We start from the raw sequence: 26,510 nt of genomic DNA, 5'->3' as shown, positions 1-26,510 counted from the left end.
AGTCTGCCCCAGGACAGCTCTCCTCACTCCCACAGTGGTTGGGAGAATTTGCCTTGCAGGTATTCCTAGAAAACTGATCAGCAAACAGGACTCTGGAACCCTGCAGTTAAACACATAAGTCAAGTCAAAATTCGGCGTTCAGTTAGTGCTTCATGTGACTCCCCAAAGAAGGCATCATGTACATAAGATCAGTCTGGCCCTGTGCCACCCTGCTCCCTTCTTCAAAGGATCAAAGTACAGCACTTGTTGGTCTGGCAGCAGATTGACAGTAACACAGCTCAAGTGTCACTGTGGACAATATGCAAACTAGGAGGAGGAATTTTTTTACTTTTACTTTTGTTAGATTTTTATCCAGCTTTTGCAGAAAAGCAATTTTAGTGGGAAAAATATATTCTCCAAGGTAATTACTTCTCATTAGAAAATTCCCTGGAAACAGACATCTGCTTCTCAAAAGCCCAGACAAATCCTGTGTATAAAGAAAAAAAAGCGCTATGCCACAGAACATACAGCCCCATCACAACTCTATAACAAATTACGTAAGTCATTGACAAATGAAGTGATACACATGTGCATAGACATATCTCTGATACAAACACACCGCAAATCCATCAAGTACCACAGCTAGAAAGAAAAAATTAAATACATTCTGAATAACTTTTTCAATTAAAGAGTTCTCAGAGAGCCTGATTACTTAGATTAACAATAAGCAAGTTTGTGGAAAAAGTACACACAAACACACACGTGACAAAGTTTTATTCTCCCCTATCATCTTCCATTTGGCTGCCAAACATGCAGCTGACTTAAAAGTGTGTCCTGGTTTTGTTAAAAACAAGTTTCTCTTTCAGTGAATTTTGCCTGTCAGCTAAAGCCTTCATATTAACTGCATTTTCCTGGAGAACCAGACACATGTTTTGGTAAACCTAGCAATGGAATGCAAACTTATTGATAAGCACAGATGGACATCTCGCAAGAGGGGCGACGAGAAACAAGTGACCAAGAAACTGACCAACTGTGTATAACATTCCATTCACGTGAATACTTCATATAAAAGTGGGAGATCACGAGGATCTTGTACCTTTTCCCTTTTTTTCCCCTTTTCCCTTTGCTTTTCCCTTCTGCTTATGGCCGACATTAGGAGAGGACCTTGCTAGTCGTCCCTGCGAACTGAGGCCTAGTGAGAGACTGAATCCAGCTCCGGTTGGCTGCAGAGTCCAATCCAGGACTTTGATTGCTGGCTCTGCAGTTGCTGAGACTTTCAAGATTGGTTTTGTATATTTTGTATTATTTTCTCTATTCTTATTAGTAGCATTAGTAAAACATTTTTAATTTTTCCAACTCTCTTCTCTCTGTCCTTCCTTTCCTCCCGATCGCCTGTCCTGAGTGGGAAGGGGGGAGAGGGAGGGGCAAAAAGTGGGAAGTGGGGGGGAGAGGGGGTTAACAATACATCTGCCGGGGTTTTATTGTCACCCCGCAATCTTAACCCTCAACAAAGTGTAAACCCATTAGCATTTAAAGGAGAAAAGCAAGAGAAGTGTTGTCAATGAAACCACACAAGCAGGAAAAAATACAGAACCTCATTTACCTGGCTGTATTACCATAATGCATATGTTCTGTACCTTTACAACATTGCAGTTGTAATATAAGTCCTCACAGCTTAACCATACGAAGTTCCTTAAATTTTTCACCTACTGTCATATTCTAGGAAATATCCTCCTAGACTTGAGACAAATTTTTACATCACCCAGGCTTTTTTTTTTTTTTTTTTCCCCAAGAAACACTCTAATACACACTCTGCAGTGCTTATCACACACTAGCAACAGTCTGGTCAAGCTAAAATTCCTCCAGCAGATAGGCCTTCACCTGTCACAGAGACATAAAATCGCACATTATCTCCGGTGGATGTAAAATAAGTCACCCTCAACTGCAGTTACATGTACAAATACATGTAAAACATTAATACTTCTGCTTTTACTTTTATTTCGAAACAGTATTGTACCTACAAGTTGCTGTGTTTGGAAAGAAGCACACCATACAAAGTGATCTGACAAACTAACATCCTTTGCTGACACTAAAAAAATACTTTCTTAAAATAATTCATAGCTAGTCTGGATCTCTGATTTTCTGGTTTTACTATTAATTGAAGGAGATTAAGAATCAACTAAAGCTGGAGAACCTGTTAATTACAGTGCCTGTACTAAATACAAGCAACACATGTTTTGAGACAGTGATTTATAATTGCAGATACTGTAAAAACTTTGCAGACTGCAAAAGTTCAACTAATTAAGACTGAGTGATTCTCCACCCTGGGCTGGGTTGCACTGGTTAAAGATGGGATTACAAACCAACTTCATTAAATTTATTACACTCTGGATTGTGAGCCTGGCTGAAACAAGGCGGAGAAAGTGAAGTCAAAGCCCAAAATCATTTGGGATGTGTCGCCCAACATGACACACAGCAAGAGACCTACAGGACCAACCTAAAAATACTCTTAGTCCTAAACTACTAACATTTCACCATCCGGTGCCTTCTCTAGTAACATGTAACACATTTAATACCATCAGGTTTGGAACAGGGTTGTTTCTTATCTTGGAACACCTTGTCAAACCAGATTTTTTTTTTTTTCCCAAGTTACATTAGCATAGTGAAAGAGGAAGGAAAAAAAAGTTTAATTGAGGAGTATTTCTGAATTGCCAATCAGACTGGCAAGTTTATTGTCTACTAACAAAGTTTGAAAAAAACAAAAAACCAAAAAACACCCTAGATGCTATTGTAAAATGAAAGCATCCTGAGAATTTAAGATCACTATAGATAGAATTCCAACTCAAAAATATTTGCTAAGAGACAAGTTTCCATTTGTAAATCATGCCAGCCAAATCTGCGCTTTTTTTTAAAAAAAATCATCTATCTAGCTCTCCTGCTTTCCAGAACACATTATGGTTTAGCTATTTCTATTTAGCTATTTCACTTAAAAGTCTAAATTTAGAAAAGCCAATTCACCTTATCTGAAAATTTGCAGAAAAGCACAGTTTCACATGAAGCTGCTATTTTATATAGTTACTTTCTTCTATAAAAGTTTGGGGACTTTCAGGCTGGTTGAAGGAAAACACAGCCCTTAGTCACATGCTAATTTTCCAGCAAAGTTACAGCATGGAGCTTCAGCTAAAAATAGTATATATATTTGTGTGTTCCTGGTGCCCTGCCAAACTTTAGGAGGTCTTTAGTTTCTAAAGAGGATAACCATCAGCGGATAGAAATTTACGTTTTTGTAGTCTGTATAGTTAGAAGGTAACTTTGAGATGCATTTTAAAGAGCTAACTTCAAAGTATGCAAGTTCACACAACATAACTCAAAGAAAAATGCCAACCCCTTTATCCTTAAATCTATCTATATTCAAGAAAATAAAAAGTTTTTTTTCCACATACGACTTTACCAAGGTTTTGTCTCTTTTTCATAGCATTTTAAACTCAATTACCATATACAGAACAAAATCCATCCCAACAATATCAGATTTACATAGGGTGGGGGGTGTGTGTATAAAGCATGAACGAGAAAAAGGACAAGAATTTTATTACATAAAGCATTAGGTCAGGAGTTGCAAAAAGACCGATACCCTTCTGGAGGTGGGCTTAGCCCTAAAAAAGGAAAACATGAGCTATTCCCTGTTTCTATAAAAACATATGCCCTCTTACCCCTTCTAAAATTACCAATGGTAAGAAGCAACACAGGATGCCTGTGTTGCATTAATCCTTCATATTAAGTAAGACAATACCATGTTCACATGGGAGTATGCAAAGACACTAGGTACTCCATTTCGAGAGTGTGTGATAAAAGTATGGGCATAGAAACCTTATGCCTCCGCAGACCCCTATCATACAAAATACAGACAAGCAGTATCATAACTCCCCTCAAATGGACTGTCATGAAAGGAAATGCTTATATGTTAAAAATGCCTGAAAAGTCAGAGCAAACCCATGAGTGAGACAAACAGATCAAGGATACGTTCCAAAATGAAAAAAAAAAGCACATTATACAAGATGAGCTACGTGCCAAAACTGTATGTGTAGATCTAAATCACTAAAAATGGTGTTACAACTGTAGACACAGACTCAAAGATGCCCTAACTACTAGGTTATCCCAAGACAACCAACCAAACATTCAAGACAAACACACCCAGATTTCTTCAAAAGAACAGAGATTTTTTTTTTTTTTTTTTACACTTCTGATCAAAATTTCCTCAAGTAATTAAGTTTGGAACTGTGTCCCTTATGCATTTCCATTAAGCCCAAATGAAGATTCTACTTGAAAGTTTTCCTCAAAATGCTCTATACTTCTTAAAGATTATTAATTCAATGCTAATTGATAAACAAATAAAACATTCTGCAGCTGTTTTCTTTCTGTGTGTATGTTACAGAGCCTTTACTGTTACCCTGCTGATGTGAGGCCCCACTACAAAAAGCCCAAGAAGTGTATATATATCAACCAAGCCTTCCCTTTGAATGAAAGGTATCACCTTTACAACCACCATGCAAGAACACCAAAGCTTTTATGAAAATAAAATGAAGTCTGAAGGGAAATCTTACTGTGATTTTAAATTTACAAATTAACAGCTTGAGAAAGCCTTGGACATTTTCTGTAAAAAAGTCATTTGCCATTACCTCTTACCGCTGTTGAAACAATCATTCCAAGAATACGAGTACCTAGATCTCTATTGCTTTCTAAACTACAAACTGATGTTCAGATAGTTATAGCACGCACCAGAGCATGTAACTTGCTTTACTTTCACCATAGAAGTTTTATTCCAATAAAAGGTTTTATAAAAGGTTTTATACTTAACTAAGCACACAAAGCTCTGGTATTCAACACCAAGAATTATGAAAAAACATCAGAATGACACAACATTCTTACTTTTAGCAGCTCAAAATAATGAAGACAGTGGTAAACAGGGGCAAGGAGCAGCCGGGGTAGAACATACTGAACAGCTTCTTTAAAGCCTTCACCTATTGACTAGAAACAAAATAAGTTTCAGTCTTAAAACCATAAATGTGTTGAAGTAACAATATAATGTAATTAATGTATTAATATCAATTATATGGCCTACTTAAAGGAAAGTTACCTGTAAATAAAATGCTGCTCCTGGCTTTGATAATTGACTTAGAAAGTGATCATGAAAACCAGGCCGCAGAATATCTTGTGCATATGATTCATATGGATCAAATGCTAGTTCCTAAGAAGAAATAAAGAAAATCAGTTTTGTAAAATTATTCTGTAAGAAATATGAAGTTTAGATATTAAACACCTATGCTACATAGGAGAGACTTTTCTGAATACTTTTTCCAAAACACCCATAGAGAACAATCAATACCTTCACATGCACAGACTCATGGAGTAATTTGGTCTGGAAGAGATCTCTGGAGGTCAAATGCTCCAATTCCCTGTTCAAAGCAGGGTCCACCTGAGGACCAAACCCACATACAGCATCAAAGCTAGCTGAGGTTGCTCAGCACCTCACCCAGTTAAGTTCCGAGCACCTTCAAGAACAGAGACACTAAAACCTCTCTGGGTAGCCTATTCCAGTATTCAATGGTCCTCACTGCAGATTTCCCCCTCCCCAGTATCTATCAGCATTACCCTTTTTACCATTTGCATGCTCTCTCTCACCTCACAGTTCTCTGCTGTGAAGCCCCAATAAAAGCCTGCCTCAGTCTTTTCTACACCTTCCCTTCAGGTAACCGAAGGCAGCAATAATATATCCTTCCTCAGACTTTTTAGGATGGAATAAACGCAGCACTCAACCTTCTTTGTATGTCACGGGCCTCAACTCCTTCATCATCATGGCAACCCTCATGTATAAGCATCTCTCATACCAGGAAGACCAAAACCAGACACAGTATGTCAGATGTGGTCTCAAGTGCTCCCCAGAAATGAACCCTCAAACTGCCAGCTGCACTTTTCCTAATATCACCCAGTGGGCAGTCAGCCTTCACTGATGATTCCTGAGGATCTCCAAGCCCTGTCAATCAGTACTGCTCCTCAGCCAGGCAGCTGGACCACTGCACATGGTTTTTTTTGTCTCAAGTGCAGAACTATTTATCTGCCTTTACTCCATTTCCCCAGCCTGTCACATGCCCCAAGAAGTAGCCCTGCCCTCCCATATGTGTCCCCACAATGTGACATCAACTACCAACTTGATGAGGCAGACCTTCTCCCACAACACTAACACAGACATTAAACAGTATCAGACCCTGAGGAATGCCACTAACCACTGGCCACCAGACAGATTCTATATTGCTAATAACAGTCCTTCAAAGCTTGCCAGTCCAGTCAACTTCCCACCCACTCTATAACTATACAAGCTAGTTTACATCTCACCAAACTGACTTAAGGATATGAGAGCCTGTGCTGAAGGCCTTGCTTAACTTCAGATAAGGGACATTAATTGCTCTTCCCTTTGTCCATGGAGGTATCCATCTCCTCTTAGAAAGCAGTTAAGCTGGTCAGGTACAGTTTGTCCTTCAGAAATCTGTGCTGACTGTTGCCAATCACCTTCTAGTCTTTCATGTCTGGATGTGAATTCCAGAAAAATTTGCGAGTCTTCTCAGGGACTAAGGAGAGGCTGACTAGCTTTTAGTTTCCAGGATCCTCCTCAGTGTTTTTGAGATCAGACATTTATATTTTATCTCCGGTCACTGGAGACCTTCATAGCTCACCGCTAAATTTCAAGAATTCTAGACAGTGACCTTGCAATGACATTAGCCAGCTATCCTACCCCATAGACTTACGTATATCCACCTTAGACCAACAGCCCCCAACTTGTGTTTTAACTTTCAGTTCTCTCCCTCAATCTTTGGTAGCAGGCCTAACGTGGAGACCTAGAAGCACATCTTGCCAGTAAAGTCTTAGAAAAGGAGACTGAGTATACCTCAGCCCATTTCATGTTCTCCAGTACAGGTTCTCTCACCCCATGAGCAAGATACCTGCATTTTCTACCATCTTTTTTGTGCTATTTTATAATACCTATACAAGCTTTTCTTGCTCTCCTCCACATTCCTCACCAAGCTTAACTCCAGCTGAGCTGCAGCCCTCTTAATATCATTTCCACCTACCTAGACAAAGTTTCTACATTTCTCCTGGGAAGCCTGTGTTTCTTTCTGAATCACAGTATCATTTAGATTGGAAAAGACCCTTAAAATGATCAAGTCCAACCATTAACCTAACACTACCAAGTCCACCACTAAACCATGTCCCTAAGCACCACAGTCACACATATTTTAAATACCTCCAGAGATGGCAACTCAGCCATCTCCCAAGGCAGCCTGTTCCAGTGCTTCACAACCCCTTCTGTGAAGAAATTTTTCCCAATATCAAATCTAAACCATCCCTTGGTGCAACTTGAAGCAGTCTCCTCTCATCCCATCACTTACTATTTGGAAGAAGGGACCAACACCCTCCATGCTACAACCTCCTTTCAGGTAGTTGTAGACAGCAATAAGGTCTCCCCCAAGTCTCCTTTTCTCTAGACTGAACAACCCCTAATTCAGTCCCTGAATAAGCTAAATCTGCTCACCCAGAGTCTTAAGTCTTACCAACCTCACTTTTCTCAGGACCTTAAACTCTCTACCACTTGTGGCCAAGCCTGCAATTAGCTACAATGTTCGTGCCAGTTCTTCCTTGTTAAGAGGAAGAGGTCAAGTGCAGCACTTTTCTTAATTGGTCCATCAGCATGTGCCACAAAAAGCTGTCCCCAGTGCCTTCCAGAAATCTTCTGGATTACTTGAACCACACTAAGTTGTCCACCCAGTAGATGTCAGGAAGGTTATTCTCCCAAAAGAGCCAGGGCCCATGATAATGAGATGACTCCTACTTGTTTAGAGAAGGTTTTGCCACTTGTCAATTAGACCCTCTTTGCAGAAACAGCTTGACCACAACATGCCCTTTGGTGGCCTCCTCTTCAATCTCAGTCCTTAAGCATTCAATCAGCTTATTATTCTGTAACAGAGCTCCATGTATTTGAGCTGATCTTTCAAGACTCCTGGCCTCATTTTTCCTACCTGTCCTTCCTGAGTGCCTATATTCATTCATACAGTCCAGAACAGGGGAAACAGATACTTCCAATGGGCCTTCGGTCATCCCACCTTCTCAGGAAGATGGTGCAAGAGCCTTTGTTGTCATGCTTTCTGCTATGCATGTCCTCCTTTCAGTTCTTCAGTCTGCAAGCTTTGGTCTCCTTCCATTAACGAGCGTAGTTCAAAAGCCTTCCTCATCAGCTTAGCAAGCCTCTTGACAAAGAAGCTCTTGTTCCACTTTGTCCTTCCATAGTAATCCTGATCTACAGCTGAGTTACAGAATATGTCCATTTCTGTCAAACTCTAGTCACAGGTGTTTTGTTGTTTTGTGGGGTTTTTTGCCTTTTTTTTTTTTTCTCTCCTGTGCTCTCTGAAGTTTAAACAGCCTTACAAAAACCTGAGGTTTAGAGACTAAAAAGGTAAAAGTACTACCAAAAATGGGCAGTCTATTCATCATGGTGGAGCTGAAAGAAGAGATCTCAACCTAAACAAAGGCAGCTAGAAAAAAATGGTGCAAGTGCATCTAAGTGCAAGTCATTAAAATACATATGAATAGCAAAAGAATCTTCAAGTATTCTCTTACCTCCGCCATGTCTTCAAAACAGCTGCCTACCAGCGGATGAGGACTACCTTCATCTGTCATTTCAACAGTGTCTTCTATATGACCCAGTAACTTCACGCTAAGTTCATGAATGTCCGATATACGACTAAATATATTTTCCACATCCTGCAAATAGCAACAGAATCAGAAAAAAAAAATCAACACAGAATTAGACACAATTTCTAAGAGGAAGAATGCTATGTGCAAAGCTACTCTGTTACAATACAAAAGTCAAGCACTTCCTTAAGCAGATCAAGATTTTGTAATATATTTTATTACATACTTCCTGTATAATTTATACAAGATCATACTTCATTTTTAAAATAATTACTACATATATGCATAAATATATAAAAATTTACAATTACTCAGATATAGTAAAGAGCAGTGACAAATCTTAAATTACAGGCCAGTAATTCAATATAGTAAATTCGGTAGCTTCTTCCACAGTTCTACAAAACCAGTGTTTCCCCAGAAATGCTTCCTCTACTAGTGATACATTAAACTGGGTAACAGTTAAATTCTAGAAGTGTTCATGTAGATTTTCAGATATTACAGTAGGGGATTTTTTTGTTTGTGGTTTATACAATACTTACATGAGATGAAAACAGTTTGGAGTTGGAGGCATATGGCTCTCTAAAAACTCTGATAATGAGATTTAGTTCCCTTATATATTGTCGAACCTCTGCCATAAATGACTTTACTAGGTCATAATAGGTTTGCTCCCCTGAGGTGGAGGGTTCCTCATCAGATAAAGTTAGTGCACTTAAATCTTCTACATCTTGATTGAACATATCCATTAATACCTAGGTAGTAGAGAAGGGGAAATCCACAAAGTGAGAACAACTTCTTTTCAAGACCTTTCAGTAAGTTACCAGTAAAGGAAATCTATTATTCCCATGAAATCAGACTGATCAGCAGTAAGATTTACGTATTATCATTCGGCTGAGCATTACAAGAGTAAGAGTCATTGCTACAAATTTGCAAGTCATTATTTGCAGTGGCAATATCTGAAGAATTCCCAGTCATTTAGGCCAAAATCCAGGCATCTCTCCAAGAATGTGGTTCTAAAATCAATTACAACCTTAGGAGGCCTATGGAGTAGACAGACACATTTACCATTTAGCTGTATTCTATTACTCTGAATTAGTCGTACATAATCTAAGTTTCTGAAGCCACTATATTATCTGAAGTTGAAAAGCATGTGCACTTTGGCTTTTCAGTTTTAGCTTTAACAGGAGTCACACATGATCGTGCTCAGAAACCTATGATCTACCTGCAATGAATACTGGCCTGCCCACACACTCTGCACAGCCTGGTTTCTGTCATTAATAACTCCCAAGCTCTCTTGTTAAAACAGACCCTTGAGGAAGGACATCAGCTTTGGGAAAGGTGGTAGTCATACTGCAGAACCACACAGGCAAAAGGACCTCTAAAAACTATGACAACCAGAGGTCCCAATTCATACCCAAGCAAGGCTTAGCAACACCAGCAATTCATAATTCAAACTTCAAGAGAGGATGATCACTGAACACTTCTTCCAAACATGGTATCTGAGCCAGGAGCCATTACAATGACTTAGCAAGTTGCGAAGAGAAATCACATTTTGGATTGTTTCAGTGATACTCAAAGAACATCCTAAAGGCAAACTAAATACGTTGACTGAAAATTAGTAAAAGGCATTCTAATTTGAAATAACTTTAGCAGAAATAAAAACTAAAGAGGGTCCACAAACAATCTACAATGATGCAGCAAATCTTAACAACAAACTGGCATAAGATGTAGCTCAAGATACAAGATGACTTTCTCCTGAGATAAATGGGACTGTATTTATAAACACACCTGCTGCCCAGAGCTACACCCCTTCCAGGAAGTCACGCATGTATCAAACAATACATGTGAACTTCAGAATAAATGAGAACTTAAGTGCTGCTTGCCAACCTCTCTTCCAAACAGCTGGAGGTGAAGCCATGGCAACCTACACCTGTTAACTGCAGAGACTGACATGACTGCTGTCAATCAGTGAAAAGACCACAGGATCAAAGTTGTAAATACTCCTCTAAGCACCACAGGTGGGAAGGCTAATGCATTAAACGTGAACTAGAGTTTATTTAAATGGCAGAAAACAGAATGAAAAGGTGTTTTTCAAAGTAGTTATAGAACTGGAGATCAAGAATTAAACTTTTGAATGAGCCACAAACAACATGACATTTACTCTGGTATTTACAGCACAAGTCTTCTTTCTTTAAAGCATGTTACAAGCACTTCTCCAGAAGACACGTCAGCTAACCAAGCTGTTGACTACTGATACTAGACAAATGAACTATTCTGCAAGAGAATACCTGGGGACCTGTAAGCTCAAGAGATGGTCTAGTAGGTTCATCAGACTTGAATAATGGAACACACACACACACACCTACACAGCGCAGTAATTCTTCACAAAGGTCTTGTTCTAACACTCCTCAAAAATATACAGGTCTAGTTAGGAGAGAGGTGGGCACACAGCATGTTCCTTCTCCTAGTGAGTCAAAGGTCCCTGCAACACACCCTGGTCTTAAGCTCCTCAAAAAGCAGAACAATGGACATTTTGCATTAAGACTGACTTCTGAAGCTCTAAGAAGGTGATTAATCCTTTAAAGGCAGTGAATGTGCATGGAACTCAGGTTGTAAGGAGAATCCCAACTAATTCTGGGGAATAGGACATTATATAGGGTCATTACTGTAGGAAATTACATGGAATAAATGCAGGTATTCAAGGAGGCCTCAACATTTCTAACTGCTTCATGGACACAGTTCTAGCACATACCTGAGCCAGAAGACTCCAGGCTGTACTCAGGAGGTGTGTATATCACCACTATCAAATACACAGAAACAAAGTAACTATACCCCAGATATTGAATTTAGAGCAGTCAGAAGCATGAGCAGATAGAAGAAAACCAGCTTGCATTTTAATGGAGTTTGTTTTTTGACAACAAGGCAAAATTTTCCAGAGAGATGGATGGCACAAAAGCAAGTGTGAAAGTGCTAGACAAAAAAATGGCACACAGGGCCAAGAAACTGTTCTGGTTGTTTTGTTTCAAAAGACAAAAACAAGCAGAACACATGTTATGGGTAGAAACACAATATACTATGAAGTTTTTCCATGCAACTGGAAAGTAACCAGCTTAGTAGCACTTTTCAATGGCTTGTTCTGCTGAGGCAGTAAACCAACAGGCCTTCTTCAGAGTCTTGCAAAAGTTTCTTCAGTGTACACAGAGAGTTCCGCCAATGTAATGTAATGGAAGTTCCTAAATCAACTTCCTCATGGCTTTTCTGCTCACCACCTTTCCCAGGATAGAAGTATGCAGCAACAGCACTTGTTCCTGATACTATTCTACGACAAATATTCAAACATACACCTCCAAACCCTGCCCTAATGACCCAGACAGATATGCCCAAAAGCAAGAGTGACCAAGTCTACTGTTCTGAATGAGAAGTACTTGACTCTTCAAGAACACACAAGAAAGTAGGATTTAAAAAAAAAAAAACCAAAAGCAGGAATGATACAGAGGCATTCACTGAAACACACAGATGATCCCAACTGAAGATATTAACATAGACTGAGACAAAATACTGAAAAGAGGTGATAAATCTGAAAATCTCTAGACTTTAGCAAGATTCAAGATTTTTAAATCCCATCCCTTGAAGGATTAATTTCAAGCTTTGTTTTCTAAACAATGCAGATGCTACTGAGGTAGCCACAGAAGCTAGAGTGCAAAGGCACCTGAAAGACAGACAGGACCTTGCTCTGTCCCTGCTAGGAAGAGGCGACTTCTACCTGAACCTAATGAATCTTCTGAAGCTACAAGAAAGACTACCTCCAGATAAAAATACGGACTGCTAGAAGGATTAGGCTGAGATGCTAATGCAGGACCATCAAAACACTACTTTTTACATGCAATACAGTTGTACTTATTTTGAGAGAACACTGAAGCAATTGCAATTTCAGCCTTCTTTTTCAAAGCTACAATATGAGGTTCCATTATTACAACTTAGGAATGTTGAATTCTCAAGTTAGTGCTGCTCCACAAATTTTAAAGTATTCACACTTTGCTGAGAGTAGACAAGTGACATCAAAAGGAAGAGAGACTTAACTATTAGTAAGCACAAGCAACAGCTCTGTAAGCTTAATTAGCTTTTTGGTAGTTTTACGCTATTATTGGAACCATATTTTATGGCAGCAATTTCTTCTTTCAAAGGTACAACACTCCACGTATTTAATGAGCAATAGACATTGTCCTGTCAAAACTTAACTAAAACTTCCATTGACATGAGAAACAAGAGTTAAACTTACCTTATCGGCACACATTGCCACTTTAATATCTTGTTTTGTAATCTCATAATGTCTTATATTCCGCACGTAATTCCCAACCAATTTTAAGATGTCTGCAGAAATGTATTCTAATACTGCCACTATGTAAACAGACACTTGGTGGTCAATTTTGTAGCCTAGAACTTCCTGAAAAGAAAAAAAAATAAGCATTCACGTGTTACCCAGTCTATGAATCACAGACCACAGGTTACAACTAAAACTAGAAAGTTTAAGACCCTGCTCAATAAACATTGACCACATACCCACAGTATAATTTAATAACAGAAACACAACAGTCTGTAGGCCTAGAGAAGACACAGTGTCATTGTAAATGCTGCTCTATTAACTGTGGAAGCGACAACAGCCAACGACCATCCCCAAAAACTCTCACTACACATTTAGGGCTATCTCAAGAAGTTTCAAGAGCATTTTCTTAGTCATGCAAAATGAAACAAGAACAAACAAATTAATAGCAAATGAGTTCTTGGCTTTGTTTATCCATCAGAGAATAAACAGTTTTCTAAGTGAAAAAGAAATATATGCAATTAACTAAACTGGAACACTTCAAACTAGGTAACAAACACAGATATTCTTTTTAGTTTACATTTTGGGCAGCATACAGACATAATATGAAAAACAGGTGTCAACTTCTAATTGCTTTCTAAAAGCAAGATTACATTGCTGCTTACCTTTAATAAGGGATGGATTTTTTCTACTGGGAGAGATAATGGATTTCTTCGTTTTCTCTTCTCAATAGCAGACTGAGCATCAGCTATTGCCCACTTATCAATAGGGTGGGGAAAACTTTTTTGAACACGATCCTTAAAAAAAAAAAAAAAGACTAAAGGGTAAATGCACAATCTGAATGAGCTTAGCAATACTGCTATGTTATCAAATCACTTGTCATTATTTAACAAAGGAATGTTAGCTAACTTCAGTACTTCAACTATAAAAGCTTGTACAACATGCGTACATTTTATCATTTTGGTACATGCTGCTCACTACATTCATAGGGCTGTATCAGAATATCATTATCATAGAACAATCTAGTGCTCAAAATTTAAGAAAAGCCAGAATTAAGTTGTCACTGCAGGCACAATTTGATCCCCTTGTGCACATGCCTGGTAATTCAGCATTTAAACACATGACTACATTTTATCCTAGCACTTTACTTCCTGTACAGAATGAGTGAATGGTCACTGAACAAGATTATGAGTCTTTTGTTCCACCTTTACTGATCAGCATATGGCCCAGATTGTATACATACAAACTAGTAATGAACATAACAGGAAAATAAAATGTCAAACAGCACCCATGTATTTTAAAACAGTGAACTAGTCTATAGCTGGACCATCTATGCCCCAGTTTATTCACTCATTCCAACAGTCAGGGTGCTTGAAGACATCTACATTATCCCATGCACTGAACAACTCTCCTGCTGAACCCACACACAGGTCTATGGGAGTTCGAAAGCTTCAACCATTTTTGGTAGTCCTGGTGTTCACAGATGCAAGAAATCTTCATTTTTCAGATAACTTCACATTTTTTCAGATCATAGCTCCCACTGACTATTTTGGTTGCAAGTGCTCACTTATGTAAATATGAGCGCCGTTTGAGCAATCACAAAATGAGGAAGATGACGTTAATGACAACTTACAAAGACCTGGTACAGGACAAGGTACCTAAATAAAAACTTTCTGACAAAAAACTGGGACAGAATACGATTCTATAAAGCAGAGGTCCTACAAAAAAACAACACACACACACACACACACACACACACACACACAAAACAACAAAAAAACCAAAAAAACAAACAAAACAAACAAAAAACCAAACAAACAAAAACCAAACCACCCAAACCAAACCTCCTTCACTATCTAATACCAATTCACTTCCCTAACATAGTCCAGCCTGCTGACTGAACAACAGAGATGTCCTGGGGAAAAAAAATAAATGCATATGACCACATAATTCAAGAGAGCATCATTATGCATAAACACAAATGGGGTAAATCGAGGTTGCTTGTATCATCTCAAATTCTTGCACTTCTCATCCTGACTCCACAGCTGTAAGACTCATAAAGCAATGCCGCATGTCAAGTGTTTTGTTAGCACTGTTTAAAACACAGCATCAAACAATCTTCTACAAACCTCCTGTCTCTTGAGTTGCCAGACCAGAATGCTGTTGCAAAATAGGGCAGCCACTAAAGGGGACACTGGAACACTATCAGAGGTGTCATCAGTGTTCAAAAGAGAAGAGAAAGGATGAAACTCACAAATCCTGAGCTCAGAGACAGCTCTTTTTTTTCTTCTTTAAGGGGTTTTGCTTTGGGGTTTTTGTGTATTTTTTTTGTTTGGTGTGTGTTTGTGTTGTTTGTTGGTTTCATTGTTTTGTTTTGGTTTTTGATTTTTTCCCCATTAGTCCACTTTCTTCAGAACATGAAGAAGTTGCACCTGTTTTGTTACCTAACCCAGCACAGGGAGTCCTGAATACTGGAAAACAACAGGCACACTGCACACCATGTCTGTGGCTTGGCACCAAAGTCTTCAAATCACAGTTAAGCACAAATGAGTACTAAGATATTCATGGGCTTAGAAGCTTAGCTAATTTGTTTCTCAGATGGAGAAACTCAGATCAAGCCCTCTTCTCAAACATCAAGCTGCTTTTCTGAGTAGATGTTGCAGATCTTTGCAAGGCAATTGTAAGAGAAGAGGTTTCTATATAGAGGAAAGAGGTGTTTCCTCAACTCAGTCTGAGAAAATGACTGAACTATTTTTGTTCAAATTTCTGGGAGGACAGGGGATGTATCAGCCTTAAATCACTATGCTGAGAAAGCAGCACAAGAGCCTCAGACTAAGCAGCTATGGTTTGCATGAAATATCATTGGGGAAAAAAGGTCTTCTGAAAGGAACTAGTCAGCTTTACATACACAAGTTACGGTCACCATCTGTTATACACTACAACAGTTCAGAGGTAGTTTTACTGCGCACTGAACAACAAAATCAATTGATAGGAAAATCAACTATTAGATAACTGAGCAGGCTTTATGCAGAAGGTTCTGCTACATAAAGACATATTAATTATTGCTTTCCTTTTTACATAATGAAATGATTAATATATTAACTTTTCATATAACAGTTCAAATTATTGCAGATTTATAATAAGTATTTTCTATACCTCTACATCCAGAAAACTTCTCGGCTGGGCTTGACACAACGTATTTAACAACTGGAGAATTAACTCCTCCACATACTGTAACGCATCTTCAGTAGAGGAAAGTTTAGGATGGACTTGCACCTGAACCTATAGTAAACAGAAAAATTCAAGCTTTGAGTTTTGCTCTTCCCCAAACCACATGCTTTACTTGCAAAAACAAACAAACAAACAAACAAACAAAACAACAACCCCAACATTATAAAAGAACGAGTCAAATAGCTCAGAAAAATCCAACCCAAAACCACAGTTCTGTTAAGGCACACCAGATGAACATGAGTGAAACACTCATCTACACCTGATAGAAACACTAATCTCAAATGTTAAAGACACTCAAATCACCATGACATTTAATGTCAAGAAAACAGCTAATTAGTAACTGTGCTTAGCAGTGCATTTAGGAAAACAGTTTAAAAACCCTGCATACGTTTATCTTTCTCCCCTAGCTCTTAAATCATTGTTTGTACAAGGCTTTTTAGACATGGGGTTTTCTCCCTTTTACAACTCATTGTTCATCACTCAATCTATAATAATTAAATACAGACTTTTTTTCACAGAGGCAGCACTAAAGAAACAGCAATGACTTCAGCACTATGTAGCCTTCAAATTATTTAATCCATTCTTAGTTAGCTCTCACTAAAATAAAATTGGTTTAGAAGTTTGTTTCCATGCTGTTTTAAAAAAGTATGTCAGCCTCTAGAGTAAAAACCACTTCAAAAAAGGCTACAATGTTGTCCTGGCACTAAGTGGCAGTTCAGAGGTTTTTAGAGTTTGGTCCCTAGACTTGTATGACATACTTGTATGTCATAAGTGTCTGTAAATTCTCACTGGTGTGAATCCACTGAGGCACGATCCTCCTTGCTCCTCCCATTATTTTTGCAGACAGTCATTTAACTTCTGAAACCTCCAGTATAGCTTTTCTTTGCACATCTGTAGTTCACAAAACAGCACAGTTTTAACCAGTTTAAATTTCAGGTACGCAAATTTCAGGTGCTTCAGAGCTTAAACAGACAGGCAGTTTAATCTCAGTCCTACACCCATGGCAAATACTATGCCAGAGCAAGATGACTGTAAACTTTTGCAATATATCTTTCAAGTCCCAATTTCATCATTTTACCATTCCACTGCACGCAACTCAAAATGCCTCCAGTTTTCTCCGTCACCACCACAAGAGCTGAACCACCTTAAACCGAAACCCAACAATCTGTGTCATCCAAACATTAAACCTATGTCTATATTCAAATAATGGTGCCATAACTATTTAATTTCATTCCTCTTCGCAGTTATAGCGAGAATTAAATGTTATGAAGTTCAAACGCACAACAGCTTTAAATAGAAATCAATTTGCCTGCTAAGGCACAGAGTTTGAAAACTTCATGTCTGGGCATAAATGGTGCTCATTTAAATGCTGTTCAGATTTAAATATGCTAGAACATGTATTTAGTTTCTTGCAGCTTGCATACCCTTATGCAGCAGGTGCAGAAGTTATTGCTTTTTTAACTTAAAAGCACTCCAGCAAAAAACAGGAGAACTTCTCTACATTTGACTAGCTAACGCTACTATTTTGATTATGCCAACAGTTTCATTTTTCCTAAGAACTTGACTGTGCACAGCTACAGAGTGTGTTTGTGGATGTACCTGAGTAACAGCATGCCCAGAAGTCCCAACCATTATTTACAATTCAAGCACTAACATCTGAAATACTGTACAAGCTTGAAACATCTTAACACCAGAAATTACAGACTTGCAGAAATATTCTCTTAAAGATCAGAGCTGATCTGTGCTGTCGGGAAGCCAAACTGAACAAATATGTATTTCATTCTCCCTACACTATACTCTAGCACTTTGTATTTCCAGAAGTGTTAAACAAATAAGTCAATCCAATGGTAAAAATACAGAGCATGATAAATCACAGTGATGAAGAGCAGCTCTATTTTGTTCTTCACTTAGAAAACAGACTGCAGACTGAAACAGCCTTAACACAACTTTTCTGGTCTGTAACACAGAGTCTATAGGAGAAAGAAAAAACAAACACAAAAATACCACATCAGGCCATGACCTGAAACATTATCCATAGCCAGCCAAAGCAGGGTCAACAATGATAACCTCCTAGTTCAGGAGATAAAGTTCCAAACATTGCTCCTAAGCATTTCCGTCTGGGCAGCAATTACATCATTCTTCTCGAAGGCCATCATCTTCTGGTACTATCAAGCTCTACTTTAATAGAATATCCACCTCAGCAGAGGAAAACATCATGAGGTACTATCGGCTTGACAGTGTAGTTTATATATACTAGGTTGGTAGTAAACAAGCTTCATTGCTACTTAAGTGAGATTTAGTATTGTCCTGGTTTTGTTAAAAACAAGTTTCTCTTTCAGTGACTTTGCCTCTCAGCTAAAGCTTTCATATTAGCTCCATTTTCCTGGAGAACCAGATACATGTTTTGGTAAACATAGCAATGGAATGCAAAGTTATTGATAAGCATGGATGCACCTCTCGCAAGAGGGGCAACGAGAAACAGGTGACCAAGAAACTGACCAACTGAGTGTAACATCCCATTCATGTGAATACTTCATATAAAAGTGGGAGATCACGAGGATCTCATCCCTTTTCCTTAGGGCCGACATTAGGAGGGGACCTTGCTAGTCGTCCCTGCGAACCGAGGCCTAGTGAGAGACTGAATCCAGCTCCGGTTGGCTGCGGAGTCCAATCCAGGACTTCGGGTGCCAGCTCTGCAGTTGCTGGGACTTTCAAGATTGGTTTTGTATATTTTGTGTTATTTTCTCTATTCTTATTGGTAGCACTAGTAAAACATGTTTAATTTTTCCAACTCTCTTCTCTCTGTCCTTCTTTCCCTCCCGGTCACCTGTCCTTAGTGGAAAGCTGGGGGGGGGTTGGTTAACAATGCATCTGCCAGGGTTTTATTGTCACCCCACAATCAAAACCCCGACAAATATCAATTATGGTTCAAAGACATACAAGCAAAAGAAAACAACTAGACTTAACAAGCAAAACTACAGGATAGCTTGGTGTACAATTATCACAGAAATGTGTAATTTTAGTATCTGTACTACTATAGTACCTAAAAGCTCAGATGGAGAATGAAAGAGTGTTATTTGAGGGTACTCAAAGCAAGTCCCAAGCAGTCCATTATCTTGACGCAAGAAGACTTCGTAAGATGCAAGATTTAGTAAGAGAAGACAAGAAATGAGAATGGCTGTTAGCATACGCTGTCACATGACCAGTTTCAAGAAAGATTATGAGAAATATGGAAACCCCCTAGTATCTTAAAGTCAGCTCAGATTTTAAGTTAAAAAAACTGGGCCACCCTGCCTTATCACCCATGAAAAGGAGGAGTATGGCTTTAATCCCACCAGATCCTTCACAGGCCTATGTTAGAAATACCCACGATAAAAACAGACTTAACAACTTCTGAAGTGCAGCGATGTTTAGATAAGATTCTTATCTAAACATTTAACCTCTCATTTGTAATGACAGAACCCATCCCTTCCCTCCTACACACACAAAAATGTCCATCCTAAGATAAGGGAAATTTGTGAAAAGATCTTAAGCTGCTCTTTTAGTAAAGCTTCCATTCTTCAAAATACCCCAGCAAATTCTAATGGGCAAATACAATCCACATAAGCTACAAATTCCTGCCTCCATGGCTCTGTTTTCACTCAACTCATTTGATGACTTTTTTGAATATTCAATCTTTTTTAATTCCCAGAAGAGAAACAACCAGGATTCTCTTTATTTGAAGATAAGCAGAGCCAGCATTTCCTAAACAGTTTTTCATGCTCTGTCTAAGAATACAAGCAGAGACAAGCAGTGTCTGCTCAAGAAAATTCATTGAACTTCAGAAAAATCCTATGATATGACCACTTGGCTTTTTTTTTCTTCCCTTAAAATCCACAAGAGCAGGGAATTTTTATCAAAAATGGAAATAGCTTAAAAATTAGGCAACCACCATAAATCTTAACTACCAGAAAATGTCAATGAAACCAATTTTTAAAAAGTGCTTAATGAATAATACCAAGATAAATATATCTGATCTTACTTCATAAACCATAGCAACTTATTTCACATAAAGCTTTCTCAAGCCATTCCTTTCAAACTCTACACAATAAATTATCATATAATTTAATATATAATATAATTAAAGGACTACAGAACGAACAGCTCTAGCTTACACAGAGGCTTGGTCTCCTACAGGTCCAACACAACTCCCAGACTGGTCACAAGGTGACCCAAAACAGAGTCTAGACTGACAGCAGCATATTCTGCACTAGAAAGAGATAAGAAAACTCATACAGCAGATTCAACAGTATGACTGACACTAAGCCACACTTCCTCGGCAACAGTTTTCAGTTACCTTTTCCTCACACAGCCATGAGGAAAAGCCTAATTTGTTGTCAAGCTGAAAAATTCCAACTTACAATGAAAAAACCTCTCAAAGACTTCTTAAAGCATATTACAAAAACCCACCAGCATAATGCTCTAAAATAATCATTAGCAATCAACGCAATCAGGTTTGCAGTTCTCTAAATAAAGAACACACCAGAAAAAGCCTATGTGTGAAAGGCTGTAGAGAGAACAATACTGAACTAAGTCCCATCAGGAGCAGCAAAAGCTCCAGCAGCTTCAGAAAAGCTTGTAACAGAAGGAAATTATTCTAAAGCTACAAAATAAACTGAAATAAAAACGAAGCATCTACTGTTGGTTAGAGATAATTTTTTCACATGTGGGCAAGACTATGCACTTACTGGTATTCTGGCAAAAAGTCACAGTATGAACCCAAGCCTGCTAAAGAACAACTGCGCTTCACTGCTGAGTACAGGTACCACCGTGCTGCCAGTCTTCCTTGGTGGCAGCTGAAGTGCCTGTAAGAAAGTGTCTAAAGGAAAAATCCCATTATATTTACCACAGCACTCTGATAATAAAATGGAAGAAGTTGAAATAAAACAACAGGTCAAGCTGTTTTCCAAAGCGCTAACAAGAGAGGGTGAAACTTCACTGATGATAAGTGTTTTTCTAAGCCTTGTCTAAACCTAAAATTTTCTAAAGCCTCGCAGTTTATTCAACGGATTACTAGTAGAAATGACTTGACAACAGAGTAGGTTCTTCTAGGTGGGGCAGTGAAGAATTTTCTTCACTTCAGTAACTTTGAAAGTCTTCACTAGTGTTATAACGCTTATTTTTACTCAACATATCTTTTGTTAATCTTCCTTCAATAACTATCAAACTACTAACAAGCAACTGCTTACCACTAAAACACTCCAGGATGAAAAAAATTTATGTACAGCTTATATATATATATATATATATATATGAGTGTTCTCATAGTGCAAGTACTCCATAAAAAGCTTTTTTCTTTTATTCTTGCACATCTCTGCTGATATGTGGCAACCCTGCCCATGTTTTGTTGCCTTGATCAATTAAAAATCCAGTAAATTAAACCAAACACAGATGTCTTGGATCCAGACTTCAGCAACAAATCACCGAGGCCACAAGACTCAGGTTTTTGCTAACATGTCCCTTGATGTATCAAGGGAGTGGTACTACACTCTACCAGTGAGAAAATGAAAAAACTTACAGTAAAGTTTTGAACCATAGAAGGATCTTAACTTTATCCTCCACAGTCATCAGAAGGATAGAGAACCCAAGCAATCAGCTCAGGATGTTCTACATCTGCAATGAAGCAATGTCAAGAATAAGTAGTGCCATTCCAAGTAGCAAGTGGTAACTGGACTGCCATCAATTTGAAGAACTAGGTAATTAAAAGTCAGGTAGAAATATCTTTGTCAGCCACAGCTTCCTGAGAACTCTGTAGTCACTGAAGCAGCTTTTCCTGTCTCTTTTGCTCTCTGAGAGGTACAGAAGACTGACTATACGACACATGGAATACCTGGAAGCACGATGTCTGGAACAGTTTCTTTAACTCAGGAAGCAAATCCCCCTCAACTGTCAAGCCACATCAGTCCAATCATTTTGATCACAACAGATTTCAATATCACCCCTTGTTAATTGCTCAACTGATTCACAACAACTTGGAGTATGGAAACAGAGGAATATATATAGGTAAGAAAGTTCTTTCATTTTTCTTAATCATTGAATCGCTTAAGGTATCAATCAGTAAGGATGACACTTTCTACTGTAAAAAACAACATATCAGGGAAGAAGAAAGTCATAGGCATGCAGAGAAATTCTGACTGCATAAACAAGAGTTACACAAGCAAGAAGTTTAGGAAAAACTATCCAAAAGGTTATGACAAGAACAAAGTGTATAAATTCACTAGTGAAGGAATGTTGGAAGAGGCGTCACTTTGCAAGTGTCCTTTCTGAGACTGTTTTTCAAGGTGCATTAAAAGCCACGTATCTCCATCTCCAGCCACCCAAGAGCTCTGGTGTTCATGTGTCTTGAATCCTTCATTTTCAGCCCCAGCATCAAAACTTCTGTCCATCTCTGCAACTACAATTTCAGACACCAGCTGTTATTCTTACTTCCTTTTCTTGCACCTCATCATCACAATTACTGCCTTTCAACAGCAACCAAAGATCTTTGCAACATTCCTCTTTTGCTGGTTCAAAATAACAGTAACCAGGCAGAGAAGCATCTCAGCACACATTATCCTCTTCCTAATTGAGTGCACTGGAGTCTATCTTGACAGCATCTGAAAGAGAATCGGAAGAAAAGAGATTACATTATGATCTGAATGGTACAAGAGCTGCTTTTCGCAAATGCAGCTGTTCAATGCAAATACAGTTCCATTGTTAAGGTTCACGTCTAATGAAATACAAGGCATGCTCTCCTAAGACTCTGTTGATGTAGGAATAGATTTATTCTTACTACATATTCTTGGTTTGTTGGTTGATTAAAAAACAACAAAAACTTGAATGAAAATAACTCATTGGGAAAGGAAAAAAAAAAAAGCTATTTACGATGACTGAACAACAGGCATTTTTTAAGAAATTTATTCCAAGGCTGTAGTTTGAGCTCTGCATTACAAGCCAACTCACAGTTACAAAAGGGCAACGGCATTTTAATTATTCAGTCCACATGTGGGAGCTTTCCCCAATAGCTGCAATTACTCCATCCTTGTATATATGCTTTAACAATGTTAAATACCACTGTCCTCATCAGAGATATTAATTCAACATAGTTCTTCCCAAACTATTAAGTCTCACTTCCAGCTATGCAGGAAATCACTACAGTCCTGTTTGTGCATCTACCTGGTTTCAAAGTGGAGTTCAGAAACCAGCTTGCTGTCACTGCCTGAGAATGAGTGTCAGCATCTGGTCAGCTAATGGGGGAAAATGAAGGACAGGTTCTCTAGTAACAACAGGACATACATGAGCTTCAAATAATCTGACTCCTACTGAGATAAGATGCTCTAGCAATTCAGCAGACAAAGCCACAAGGCACTAGTCTCTGTCCAGGACAGTTCTGCTCTTTGACCTTACTGGCATATGCTGCCCAATCTCTACTAGTTCCACATGCTGGCCTGCAGGTACAGCTCAAGTCCTTGGAGAGCAGAGCGAGGGGTGAGAGTCTTAAACCCACTGCCTGCAAAGCTGCAGTACCACATCCGCCTTGTGAACAAGGACAGACGATTGTCAAACCAGGTACACTGCAATGTTCATGGTTTTATCTCCCACCTATGACAGGTTCATTACTTTAGGGGAACTTTATCAGGGCTAAACACCCTAGCCACCACTACCTGTGTAAGTTAGTGAAACACCCAGTTTGGTTTCTCCATTCACGAAAAAGCCGTTAAGATAATAATTTAATATTTTCATCTGCTATTTAGTTTTCCTGTAGCTCAAGCATTTGGTTGTTCAGTAAAGCAGATGACAACATGGATGGATTTTTCATTTCCACCTTTATAGGGACAGCAATAGTAAGCAGCAGAAGACTGTGCTTCTGGAGCATAGGAGGCAATAGCCTGAGAGAAGAAAAAGGTGGTGATTTCATGAAGAACTGAGGTTGAGAGACTTAACACCTGCAGACAGTTGCAAGTTTGAGTGTGAAGCCTCCAGAACTAGCTACACCTCACTCCTGCCACCCCTCTACCCACAGTAAGAAATACAGCACAGCACAACAAAACCAAGGCAACTATACCTTGCAGGGCCAGTTTGTCATCCTGGGTAGCTTGTCATCGTCGGCTTTCTCTGTTGACTTCAGACTCCAGAATTCCTTTTTCCCCCTAAGGAACTTAGCCAGCTCCTTCAGTAGGCATCTCTAATGCAGGATGACTCCACAAATAGCTTCTCCATTGGGGAGAAATCTTGCTCTTCAGATGTAGCGAGTAATTCCAAAGTTTTAGCGCACACTTGCCTTGAATCCTCACTCTATGTCCTCCAGCAGTTAGCACTGAGCCTCACTCAGAATTTGACAAGCCTCTGCTACATCATGGAATAAACCATGCTCCAAAGGAATGAGCTCTCCCTGGCTGAGATCTTGGGTAGATCTAGTTTCCAAGCAGGTTCCAGTCAGATGGTCATCCAAGTGCTTCCAAGCACCACAAGAAGCAGTAAATTGTACAGTTAGTGCAGAAGTTTCAAAGAAGTGACTACTGATCAGGGATAAGATATTAACAGTATGGATGAAACACGCAAGATTTCCAAGGACTGGATGAAACAGCACAGTGTTGGAGGCCTCAAGGAGCACACCCAGGAAAGCGAAGCAATACATTGCAAGAGGAAATCAAGAAGAATACTGAACCAGTACAACTGCAACACTTGACACTTAAAATCCATAGCGGAGAATGCAATAGTTCAACTAGCCCCAGGAGCAAGTTTCTTTACACAAAAGTTGCAGTTAATCATTGTAACTAGATGGACTCATGAAGCGTTGCTGTGTACAAGCATCAAGTTCTGCAATTTGAAGCCAGTTTGAGCAACGGTGTCAGAAACCCCTTGTTTCTTAAGCCTTCTACTTTCTGGGCTCTGGCTGCAGAAGTTGAAGAGAAGCCCTCACCATTTTCTCTCTCTTGCAAATAAATTCTTTTCACACCACAGGCACAAGCTTCACCATTATGAGGGAGCAATACTTGCTGGTTTGTCCTAAGGAAGCCTTCTCAGCAAAAAGGCACTTAAGCTAAAAGAAGCTTAACTAAAAGTCATTAAGCCCGAACACTAATTAACCAAAACTCTCTCACAAGGTCCTCATAACGATCCCCCCCAGCCGTGTCAATGCTGGGCACTAAGGTAGCCCAGCAGAAAACCACAGCAGCACCATTTGCTTCCTTCTCGTCGAAGGGGGGCCAGGAACCGCCTGTCCATTAACCAGCTTTTATCAACCCCGCTCCGCCTGTCAGAGCATCGCCCCAGCGCGGCTCCGAGCGCTGCGCGGGGCCGCCGGACCTCCCCTCCGCGGCACCCGCCGAGGCAGGCGCCCGGCAGGCAGCATGGCAGCGACCGATCCCCAGCGAGGCCTACAGCCGCTTCCGGAGCGCGGGGAGCGCCGGCCGCCCCGCTGCCGCGGCTCGGCCGAGGCCCATCCCGCGCCGAGGCCGGCCCGCCGCGCCGGGCCCCGGGACGAGCCCCCGCGGCCCTCGCCCGCCGGGGTGGCGGACCCCGCTCGCCCTCACCTTCTTGAGGGCGGGCACCAGCAGCCCCCGCCACTTGGGCGCGTTCTCCTCGCTGAAAAACTCGTAGAGCAGCGGCTGCGCCTGCATGGTGCCGCCGAGCCCGGCCCGCTCGGGAAGGCGGGCGGGGCGGGCCGGGCAGGGCCGGACGCCGCGAGGAGGCCGCCGCGGGAGCGCTGGGCGCCCCTCAGCAGGAGGCGCGGCGGTCCCCCGCCGCCGCCGGCGGCAGGCCCGCAGCGGCGGGAGAAGACGGCGGCTGCCGCATTCCCCGCCCCCGGCGCTCGGTGGTCGCCCCGAGGGGCGGCGGTGGGCGGCGGGAGGGGGCGGCAAGAGCGGGGTCACGCGGTGCGGCGCGCGGGCCGCGAGGGGCGGGGTCGGACGCCCAGAGCGCGAGCGCCACCACCTCCCCGCTCTCCCCGGCGCCGGCCCTCGCGCGCACAGCTGGCGGCCGCGGCGCACGCGCGGCTCAGCGGCGCACGCGCGGCTCAGCGGCACCCGCCCCGCCCGCTCCGTACCGGCTGCGGCTGCGCCGGCGCCTGCTAGAGGCCTTCCGCCCCCGCCCACTCCGCCGGAAGGGACGTCACGAGGCCGCGCCGCCCCGGCGCCCCCTGTCGGTGGGAGGTGCCGCGCAGTTCCGCGGCAGCCGCCGAGCAGCCCGGGGGCGTCCGGCCCGGGCCGGGCGCCCTGGG

At 40.6% G+C, this 26,510-nt stretch overlaps 1 protein-coding gene across 2 annotated transcripts in view; it reads right to left on the bottom strand.

Moving 5' to 3' along the window:
* SOS1 (SOS Ras/Rac guanine nucleotide exchange factor 1) overlaps positions 1–26,300 on the bottom strand; it is a 50,938-nt gene extending 24,638 nt beyond the window's left edge. For both annotated transcript variants that reach the window (XM_082048775.1, XM_082048776.1), the window contains exons 1-8: positions 25,825–26,300; positions 16,196–16,321; positions 13,705–13,836; positions 12,998–13,162; positions 9,261–9,470; positions 8,647–8,790; positions 5,114–5,224; positions 4,906–5,004 (exon numbers count right to left, since the gene is read on the bottom strand). In XM_082048775.1, coding sequence (XP_081904901.1) covers positions 4,906–5,004; positions 5,114–5,224; positions 8,647–8,790; positions 9,261–9,470; positions 12,998–13,162; positions 13,705–13,836; positions 16,196–16,321; positions 25,825–25,911 — 1,074 coding nt within the window. In that variant the 5' untranslated portion in view covers positions 25,912–26,300. The remainder of the gene's footprint in view (positions 1–4,905; positions 5,005–5,113; positions 5,225–8,646; positions 8,791–9,260; positions 9,471–12,997; positions 13,163–13,704; positions 13,837–16,195; positions 16,322–25,824) is intronic.
* Between the last annotated feature and the right edge of the window lie 210 nt (positions 26,301–26,510).

This window comes from Streptopelia decaocto (assembly GCF_964273445.1).
Source record: "Streptopelia decaocto genome assembly, chromosome: 3".
NCBI classification, from domain to species: Eukaryota; Metazoa; Chordata; class Aves; order Columbiformes; family Columbidae; genus Streptopelia; species Streptopelia decaocto.
The sequence above is the reverse complement of the archived record's forward strand: the minus strand, read 5'-3'. Positions and strand labels throughout refer to the sequence as shown.